Genomic DNA, 10,055 nt, shown 5'->3' on the forward strand with positions numbered 1-10,055 from the left:
TCCTCGTTCAACCTGCAGAAAAGGACAATTAGGAAGAAGGAGGCTACTCCTCTCCTTTAAAAACTTGATCTAGGAGCTGAATGTATCACTTCCATACACAGCCACTGTTCAGGACATAGCCATAAAGCCACATTTAGCTGCCAAAAATCTAGAAAATATAGTTATTATCTGGTTGGCCATGACTTATTTCCACCTATAATTATTCTCTTCTATTAACTTCCTTTTACAACTGAATCTCTACTCCTATCAAAATCTAGAACCCTCCATATGTGCTCTGGATGCCATACCTCCCTGCCTTCTCGAGAAATTTGCAATGTAGCTGAACACGTGAAGGTTAGCCTACTTCTCCTATTTCCACTCCTCTCTCCCCTACATTTCCTTTGCTTCCCAGCACCCACACCCACGGTCACCCAATGTGGGAAAAGTTCAGCAGGCTATCTGAGGCCCCACCTGTGCTGGAGTTGAACAAACAGCAAATCAGGTTCTCTGGCCCAGAGCTCTCGGATGGAGAAGGCAGGCAGTGCTGGGAGGAAGGTGGGGAGAGCCGGTGAGGACATCCCCACCCACCACAGGCTTCCGTCCTCCAATGCCCAAGCCCCTTTAAACTCAGCGCTAGCTGGACCAGGTCCTCTCCAAAAGACTGGACAGGGCTCTGTGAATTCCCCCACAAACTCAGACCCATTCCCAACCTAATCTGCTCTTTTGGCTGAAATATTAGAGGAGGCAAGTCCTGCCCCAGGAGCCGAACCAACCTCAGTCTTGCGCTTGCCCCCATCAGCTTGTTTCCGCTGCGCCCCAGTGATCCAGCCCCCTTCCGGCCCCTCCCGTGGGAACCTGACACACCACACAGGCTGCTCCGCCTGCGCTGAGAGCAAACAGGGACGTCAGGGTGTCAGGTGAGGGTGGGCGCTGCTTGGAGACACGGAGAAAGCCAGCCGCCTTCTCCCTCTTATGCTCGCGCTGAGCCGGATTACAGCCTTAACCCGCCGTCACCCCCACCCCCACCCCCGGTGATCTTGGGCAGTGCTCACCGCTGTCTCCACCGCCCTCAGCACCCAAGTTAGACTCTCCCTCTGGGCAGCCCTATCCCTGCCAGGCTTCCCCGAGTCCGCCGCTGCTCTCCCGCCCCATCTTTGCCCGAGGCTGAGGGTGTCCTGGGAGCTTTAGGTGGGGGCCTGTGTGTTGGGCCCGCGGTGGGAAGTGTGGCACGCGGGGTGCGGGGGCAGATGCAGGGGCTCCCCCGGCCCAGCGGCAAGGAGCTGCAGGGCAGCAGCGAGAGTGTCCCGGCCACTGCGGCAGGTCGGTGCCCGCAGCTCCGCGTGGCCTCGGCATCTGCGCCCAACCAGTGACCCCGCACCCGACCACCAGGGAAAGATGCTAGACCCCCGGGCGCCGTCCCCTACCCCTTCCTCACCCCTCCTACCCTCCTACCCTCCCTCCCCCGCAACCTCCCTCCTCACTATCGCTCCATCCACCCAACCCCACCCCACCCCGCACACACACACACACACACACACACACACGCTCACACACACGCTCACACACACGAATCCCCGGGAGCCGGGACCGTGGTGGGGGGAGTGGGAGGAAAGCCGAGAGATCGAGGGCGGGGACGAGGGGGCGAGGGGGGGAGCCTGAGGACAGTCCCGCCGGGGCAAGTCCTGAGCCGGGAGGGGGCGATCACCTGGCAGGACCCGGCCCGGAGCGAGGCGCAGAGGCGAAGGGCAGGGGCCAAGGTTGGGGGCGGGACGAGGCGGGAGAGGCGGGGCGGGCGCCTCCGCGGAGTCTCGGCGTGAGCAGGTGGAGCCGCCGCGGGAGCCCGCCCGGCCGAGGGAGGCGGCGGCTGGGCCGGGGCCATGGAGCTGCTGAAGCTGAACCGGAGCATGCCAGGACCGGGACCGGGGCCAGGGGCTGCCCTCTGCCGCCCCGGGGTCGCCCTCCTCAACGGCAGTGACACCGGCAACCTCAGCTGCGAGCCGCCTGCCGCCCGAGGAAACGGGACACGAGGTGGGTGCCTCCTCGAGCTCCCTCCAAAAGCTCCTTCTCGCTGCACCCCACCCCACCACCCGAATAGCGAATAGCGGGACCCCACTGCCCCCGCACCGCCGCCTCCAGCGCTCACACCATCCTCGCAGGGCGCGTAGCTCCCCTGACACATGTGTCCCCTGCAGCTCAGAACATTCCATCCCAGCATCACCCTACCTGGTCAGAGTCCCTTCACACCCTGATCCCGCCCCGAGCTGCCTGTAAACCCAAAACACAGCACCCTCCGCACACACAGCCACAGGGAGCTACACACGGAGGGTGGGGGAGCAAGGACCTCCTGCTGCCATTCCTTCCAGGTCTCTCCTTTCCCTTTACACACAACTCACAGAGCCACATGAGGGAGGACAGAAGGAAGGCAAGATTGGGGGGAAGCAGGGGCTGTGTGAAGGAAGGGGCACTCTGGAAGACCTGAGTGGGAAGTTAGAATCATAATCTGTGTCCCCCTCCCCAAGCCCCAACCTTCCCTAAAGAGATCCTCCAACTTGAATTAAGCTGTAAGTTAGGCTGGATGCTGCTCCCTAGAGCTGCCTGTCTCCATTTCACTCATCCTCAAATCCCTTCCAGGCCTCCTCTCCAACTTGCCTCTCCTTAGGTTGCAACCCCTCCCCCAAGCTGGACTACCCCTTTCATCACCCCATGCCTTTGTGCCGCCATCTCCTCATCCCCCCCACCTTCAGATGATATCCATTCACCTATTCCCCAAAATAACTTTCACTCTTCCCATGAGTCAACATCCTAATTTTGTTTTTTTGATGGCCTGGATCAAGATGTTTTTCCCCTTCCTGGGCCTTTCCTTTCCTTAAATGTTTACTGTGCACCTGTTATTGTAGTCCCTGGGCTAGGAGCTGGGGACACAGGGATGAGCTAGACCTTGCTTGGACCCTCATCCCTGCAGAGGGGAGACAATACCAATGGAAAAATCACATGAAGCATGGGAAATCCCACAAGAAGGTCTGAATGATCAGCGTCCAAAGGAAATGGGGTCCAAGAACTTCATAGAGGGAACCTGGAGATGGGTCTTGAAGTTGGAGTTTGTGAGGCAGAAAAGGAAGAAGTGGGATTTTAAGAGAGAAAGCAGTGGTAAGCAGAAGGAAATTATTCTAAGCCCAAGAAGGGAATGTGGGAATAAATTATAATTCAAGTTTTTTTTTAACTGACACGGTAAGACATGCTTTTTCAGACAGTTATTACACATTCTCACTTAGATTCTTTCATTCAACAAATATTTATTGAACCAGGGATTGTGCTAGGCACCGAAACTGACACTGTTCCTATTTCATGGAGCTCACAGTTTAGTGGAAGAGACAGACAAGTAAGCAGGGAATTGCAGCACAAAGGGGGAGGGGCCTTGAGAGGCTTTGGGGAACACAGAAGAGGAGCACCTCTAGCCTAGCCTAGACTTGGGAATCAAAGTTGGCCTCCTGAGAAGGTGAAGTATGATGAATAAAAATAAAAAAGATGAGAGAGAGCCAGCCAAGTGAACAGGGAAAAAAGGCAAAAAGCATCCCTAGCAGAGGAACTGTATATGTAAAAGCCCAAAGTTTAAGTCCATGTCACCTTTGTTCAGTATGCCCTCTTTTACACCATAAAAGAGGAACAATTAACACTCAAAAATGAAGACCAGGCTAAAGGGTTTATGGAGAGCCTTATAGACCTGGCTAAGGAGTGTCAATTTTATCTTAAGGGCAATGGGAAGTTTCAGTAGTCCTGCCAGGATTTATTCTGTAGTGTGAAGGACGGCTTGCAGGACAATACATGTGTAGAAGGCAGGGGGTGGGAAAGGTGGACACATATAGAAGGTCATTATATTACACTGATCCTGGTGAAAGGTGATGCTGGCCTAGAGTAAGGTACTGACAGTGGGGATGAAGAGTAGTGGATGGATTTGAGAGGCATTTCTGGAAGTGGAATCAACAGAATTTAGTGATTTGTGAGAAACAGAGGGAGGAAGAGGTCAAAGGGAGACATTCAGGTTTCTGGCTTAGATAATTGGATGGATATTGGTACTGTATAATGAGAAGGATTACACAGGAACAGAATCAGGTTTAAAAGAGATTATAAGTTAATTCAATTTGGAACCAGCAGAACATAAATGCTGGCAAGATACCCAGGTGGGATTGTCCAGTCAACCGTTGAACCCAAGGGTCTGGAAGCTGGGGGAGAGGTCTGAGCTGGAAACACAGACTTCAAAGGTCTTTGCTTAGAGGAAGTAATGGAAGCCATGTGAATAGGTAAAATTTGTGTAGAATAGAAAAAAATAGAGAGATACTGGGCCCGGCTGGCATGGCTTGGTGGTTGAGCATCGACCTATGGACCTGGAGGTCATGGTTCAATTCCCAGTCAGGGCACATGCCCAGATTTCGGACTTGATCCCCATTGTGGGGTGTGCAGGAGGCAGCCAATCAAAGGTTCTCTCTCATCATTGATGTTTCTCTCTCTCTCTCCCTCTCCCTTCCCCTCTGAAATATATAGATATAGATATAGACATAGATATAGATATATAGATATAGATATATCTAGATATATACATACATACATACATACATACATACATACATACATACTGGGACAAGACCCTGAAGAAGACCAATATTTAAAAGCCAGGCAAAGAAAGGAAAGTCCATGTGGGATGGAGGTGCAGAAGACAGCAGGGATAGTGAATAGAGCAAGGATGCCTGAGAAAGCAGAATGTAAAGCGACTCAGAGCACGGATGCAGGAATTGGCCTCATTCATCTGGATGTTGTTACCCACACAGTTGAATGTTACACAGGCCATCAGAAGTTACCCACAAAGACTCTATTAGCCACACTCACTCATATATTACCCTCACAAGTCCATGTTACTCAGGCTTACTCCAGTGTAACCAGTAGAAATTTGGATATTACCCACACTATTCTGATATAACCCACACAGACTTGAGTGATACCCATGTTCACTCAGATGCTACCAACAGAAAAACAGATAGTGTTCACACTCACATTAATATTGCCCACATCAGTTAGCTAGTACTCATTCATTAAACACACTCACTTTCATTCTATTATTGTCCACAGACAATTAGATATCACCGATGCTCACTTAACTAACCCTTCTCCACATATTGCTCTCACACATTCAGATATTACCCATCAGACTGAGATCAGATTAACTCAATCAGATTAACATCTCACTTAACATCTTAACATCTCACATTTATACTCACTTAAATGTTGTCCACTTGAATATTACTTCTGTCTCCAAAGAGACAGAGACAGAGGTGAGGGCTGCTAGAGCTTTAGAGGCACAGCGGTGAAGGCTGGATGAGGAAGGACAAAGCAGGTGCATTTGTGTGCAAAGTGACAGAGATTCATTCCAGATTCACTAGCAAGCATGTGTTGACACTTCTTGGTGAGGGACATTATGCCAAGTGCTAGGGATATGCTGGAGGACGAGATGGGCATTGCTCCTGATCTCCAGAAGCTCACAGTCTAGTGGGGGAGACAGAGGATTACACATCGCCGTCATACAGTGAGAAAATGCTGTGATGGAGAACAAAGAGAGAGAAAGAAGCACAGATTGAGATTTTATTGGGAGAAGGAGGCTGCATGATGAATGGCACAGGAGTGAGAGAGCAGTAGGAGGCGAAGCATTTTAGAGATCTGGAGACTTAGCTTCTATTCTGATTCTGCCCCCTACTTATTGTATGCTCTGAGCAAGTAATGTCACTGCGGGGTTTAGTTCAGAGTGCTCTTGTAATTAGCATTGACTTGACATCTACAACAGTTTCTGAATAAGTTGGTATTTGTGATGAGAAAAACAGCTTAATTTGGGGGCTGAGGCAAAGTCAGCCAAGGAAGAGAGAGTTGTAGCTCTGAGTCCTTCCTTCCCCAACCGGGAAGGCTCTGCCCCCTGCCCTCTTTCCCTTTAAGCTCTAGTGTCCCTCAAGCTCAGGCCATGGGTGTGGGTGACCAGGCCAATTTAATTTAATTCAATTCAATTTTGTCTGGGTCTGCTTAGTTACGATATAGAGGCCCAAAGATGAACCCATATCCCAATACTCAATTCAAATGAATGGAGTCAGCCCTCTGTCTAGCCCAGAAACTCTAGTGTCACTGCTGTGAGTTCCTGCAGCACTTTTTGTGTTCCTCAACCTTCACTCCTCATCACTCTGTGCGGCAATTATCTGTGTATATATCTGGGTGTTCCTTCCTCTTTCCTGTTCATCTCTGTGCCCAATGCCTGGCATGCAGATGTTTACTGAGTGAGAATGATTGTTTGGAGATCATTAAAATACAAGGCAGAAAATAAAAAGCATTCTAATAGATGTGTAAGGAAGATGCATAGTCAGAGGAAGGGGAAATTAACTCCAAAGGAGATAGATGTCCAGAGAAGTGGGCACTAGATCTCAGTCTTAGGGACATAGGTAAGTAGGAATTCACCAGATACAGAAAACATATTTGCGATGGAGGTGGGGGTTGGTGAAAGAACTTTCCAGGCTGATAAACCAATGTAAGCAAGGGAGGGAGTCATAAGTGCACATGATGCCTTCAAGAAACTGAGTCATCCAGTAGCTTAAGTGGGTGCATTGCAGGGAGGGGGTTGTAAGAGGATAAGGGCAGTTCTCAGAGAACCTTCACTTGCTAAAGGTTGCAGACAGTAGAGAGTAGGGGAAGGTGTTTTTTTAGACAATAAGGACCTGACCTGACCTGTCGAATACTACAGGGAGGTCAAGTAGAATAGGCTTAGAAGAGACCTTTGGATTCAGCAGTTAAAGCTTAGTGACCTTGGGAAGAAGTGTCCAAGCAGTGATGGCAGGACAGATGGGGCACTGGATTATAATGGACTGAGAAATGAACAGAAAGATGAATATAATCCTTTCAAGAAGTTTGGCTGCAAAGAGATTTGGAGTAAAGCTTGAGGAAAGATAGCCTTTCTTAAGGAAGAGTAGAGTTAGGCCAATTTAATTAAGTCTTGAGGGGTTAGAAGGGTAAAGAATTCAAGTTCATCATTTACTGAGTTGGGGGGGGGCGTGATTCTCTTGGGAAGCAGGGGATCTGGCTGGGATTCTCTTGGGAAGCAGGGGATCTGGCTGGGTAGTGGGCATTGGGATGAGTGGGATTGGAGGGTCTGGCTGAGCCGGGGACACAGGCCCCCTATTGCTACCTCTCTCTTTTCCTTCCCAGAACTGGAGCTTGCCATTAGGGTCACCCTTTACGCAGTGATCTTTCTGATGAGCGTTGGAGGAAATGTGCTCATCATTGTGGTCCTGGGACTGAGCCGCCGCTTGAGGACTGTCACCAACACCTTCCTGCTGTCACTGGCCGTCAGCGACCTCCTACTGGCTGTGGCCTGCATGCCCTTCACCCTCCTGCCCAATCTCATGGGCACATTCATCTTTGGCACAGTCGTCTGCAAGGCGGTTGCCTACCTCATGGGTAGGTGAGACAACCACCCTGCCCCCCTTGCCCCTCTCCTCCTCTACAGTCCTTGCCCCATGTCTGCGGTGTTTCCCTGGAGACAGTTGAGAAAGTCACACTGATGATTGTGTGGTTCAGGTTTCCTAGGTGACCCCTTCTTCCTTCCTTGCTTAGGGGTGTCAGTAAGTGTGTCCACGCTAAGCCTGGTGGCCATCGCCTTGGAGAGGTACAGCGCCATCTGCCGACCACTGCAGGCCCGCGTGTGGCAGACACGCTCCCACGCTGCTCGTGTGATCATAGCCACGTGGATGCTGTCGGGGCTGCTCATGGTGCCCTACCCTGTATACACCGTCGTGCAGCCAGTGGGGCCCCGAGTGCTGCAGTGCGTGCATCGCTGGCCCAGTGCGAGGGTTCGCCAAACCTGGTAAGGGTACCCACTCCTGGGAATCCCTTCTCCAGCTCCATCAGATGCTTAGGGCCATTCCCCAGAACCTTCCCCGGAAGCTGCTCCTAGAATTACTACTCCAGTTCCCTTTCGGCACCCCCCTCCCTGGGATTCCCATTTGGGGCCTCTCCGCAGTTCTCTAGGCCTTCCCAGCAGCACCCCCAAATCCTAGAAACATCAGTCCTCGCTCGGCTCGTTCCTCATCCGCCGTTATGGCTGGACAGAGCCCCGCGTGACCGGCCTGTGCTCTGCTTCCAGGTCGGTACTGCTGCTCCTGCTTCTGTTCTTCATCCCGGGTGTGGTTATGGCTGTGGCCTACGGGCTCATTTCCCGCGAACTCTACTTAGGGCTTCGCTTTGATGGCGACAGTGACAGCGAGAGCCAGAGCCGAGCCCGAAGCCCAGGAGGGCTGCCGGCTGGGGCGGGACCAGGTGCGTGAAACCCAGAGTGAAATCCATAAGGGGCCGGGCTTTGAAAAGTGGGGGGTCTACGGAAAGGCTGGAAATGGGGGGTCAGATAGGGGTTGGTCTGGAGTTGAGAGGGCTGGGCTTCCTGCCCTGAGCGCCCACTGTCGGTGCCTAGGTGTTGCCCTGCAGAACGGGCGTTGCCGGCTGGAGACCCGGCTGGCGGGCGGCGAGGACGGCGACGGCTGCTACGTGCAGCTCCCGCGCTCCCGGCCGGCTATGGAGCTGTCCGCGCTGACCGCACCCACTCCGGGGCCGGGATCCTGCCACCGGCCGACCCAGGCCAAGCTGCTGGCCAAGAAGCGCGTGGTGCGAATGTTGCTGGTGATCGTCGTGCTCTTCTTCCTGTGTTGGCTGCCGGTGTACAGCGCCAACACGTGGAAGGCCTTCGACGGCCCCGGAGCGCGCCGAGCACTGTCGGGCGCGCCCATCTCTTTCATCCACTTGCTGAGCTACGTCTCGGCCTGTGTCAACCCCCTGGTCTACTGCTTCATGCACCGTCGCTTTCGCCAGGCCTGTCTCGACACGTGTGCCCGATGCTGCCCGCGGCCCCCGCGAGCTCGCCCCCGGCCTCTTCCAGACGAGGACCCCCCCACCCCCTCCATCGCTTCCCTGTCCAGGCTGAGCTACACCACCGTCAGCACGCTGGGGCCTGGCTGAGGGGTGGGGGCCGGGTGGGGGCTAAGGCAGGACAGGCCGATTTTTCAAGCACTGACCCATTCAGACCCACAAGAGACACAGACGCCCCCTCCCCCTCGCAAAAGACTGACACCTAACAGCATGGACTTACCCCCAATGCACAGGAAAAGGTGGCTTCTTGGCACAAAGTAAACAAAGCGGACCCACACACAGGAAACGAGGCACACTCTCTGTGGCATAGAAACAGGGCACTGACCTTGGACAGACTATCCCTCCGCAGCAGGACCTCTATGACCGGGAAGACGGGCCTCGCACACGCAGCGTAATGGCACTGATTCATTCAGGGATCTGGAGCCCGGCACTGGGCTGACTCCTGAGATGCTCCAGGCTGCCCCCCGTTTGACCTCGCAGTGCCCTTCCCCAAGCAGCACTGGGTACACCAACCTCATCTCGCAGCTCCCTGACTAACAGGCTGTTTTGCACTGAGAAGTCCCTTCATTCCTTTCCAATTAAATACTATGTCCCTGACCCGCCGACCTCTTCAATAAATAATAAATGCCTTGGCTTCCTCCTAAACTTCCTTTCTGGACTCTTCAGGGGCAGGTGGGGAGGCAAGGGGTTTTGTGATCTTCCCTGTCGTGTCACCCGCAGCAGGACCCCCTGCCAAAAAGCCCACGGTCTGAGGCTGGAGGAGGCTGTGTTGTCTCTGAGTTGTCATCCTGGACCCACCACCACACCCATGTCATAGGTAGCAGCTAGACATGGGGGTAAGGGTGGGAGGTAGGATATCCATGACACTTCATGAGTCTAAGCACATTCTCCTAAAGTGGCATCACTGTTAAGGTACTATAATAATAAATGCTTATTAAACATTTAATGAAAAGATAAAAGAAGCAGCACTGTATAATGAGATTCCATTTGTTTAATATGTGTTTGAAACACCAGGGGTCAGACCATGATAAGTGAACAGAGACTAATTAAAGAGTAGAGCCTTGTCGATGCGCTCTTATCTGGCAGCAGTACCTGGCCACGCTTCTGCTCCACAGAAGCACCCTTCCTGGTCA

At 52.7% G+C, this 10,055-nt stretch overlaps 1 protein-coding gene across 1 annotated transcript; it reads left to right on the top strand.

The window, feature by feature from the left end:
- The first annotated feature begins 1,765 nt into the window (after positions 1–1,765).
- On the top strand, positions 1,766–9,567 carry CCKBR (cholecystokinin B receptor). Its single transcript, XM_059708742.1, has 5 exons — positions 1,766–2,007; positions 7,210–7,461; positions 7,618–7,867; positions 8,147–8,319; positions 8,471–9,567. The coding sequence occupies exons 1-5, from the start codon at positions 1,857–1,859 to the stop codon at positions 9,010–9,012; spliced, it is 1,368 nt and encodes a 455-aa protein (XP_059564725.1). The 5' UTR covers positions 1,766–1,856; the 3' UTR covers positions 9,013–9,567.
- Positions 9,568–10,055: the final 488 nt, after the last annotated feature.

This window comes from Myotis daubentonii, chromosome 9 (assembly GCF_963259705.1).
Source record: "Myotis daubentonii chromosome 9, mMyoDau2.1, whole genome shotgun sequence".
NCBI lineage: Eukaryota > Metazoa > Chordata > Mammalia > Chiroptera > Vespertilionidae > Myotis > Myotis daubentonii.

Excerpts from the sequence above, each read along its gene's own strand:
- CCKBR (XM_059708742.1), top strand. The coding sequence starts at position 1,857 with ATGGAGCTGCTGAAGCTGAACCGGAGCATGCCAGGACCGGGACCGGGG. Across the intron at positions 7,868-8,146 it reads GCGAGGGTTCGCCAAACCTG|GTCGGTACTGCTGCTCCTGC; the intron begins GTAAGGGTACCC and ends CTCTGCTTCCAG. Across the intron at positions 8,320-8,470 it reads GCCGGCTGGGGCGGGACCAG|GTGTTGCCCTGCAGAACGGG; the intron begins GTGCGTGAAACC and ends GTCGGTGCCTAG.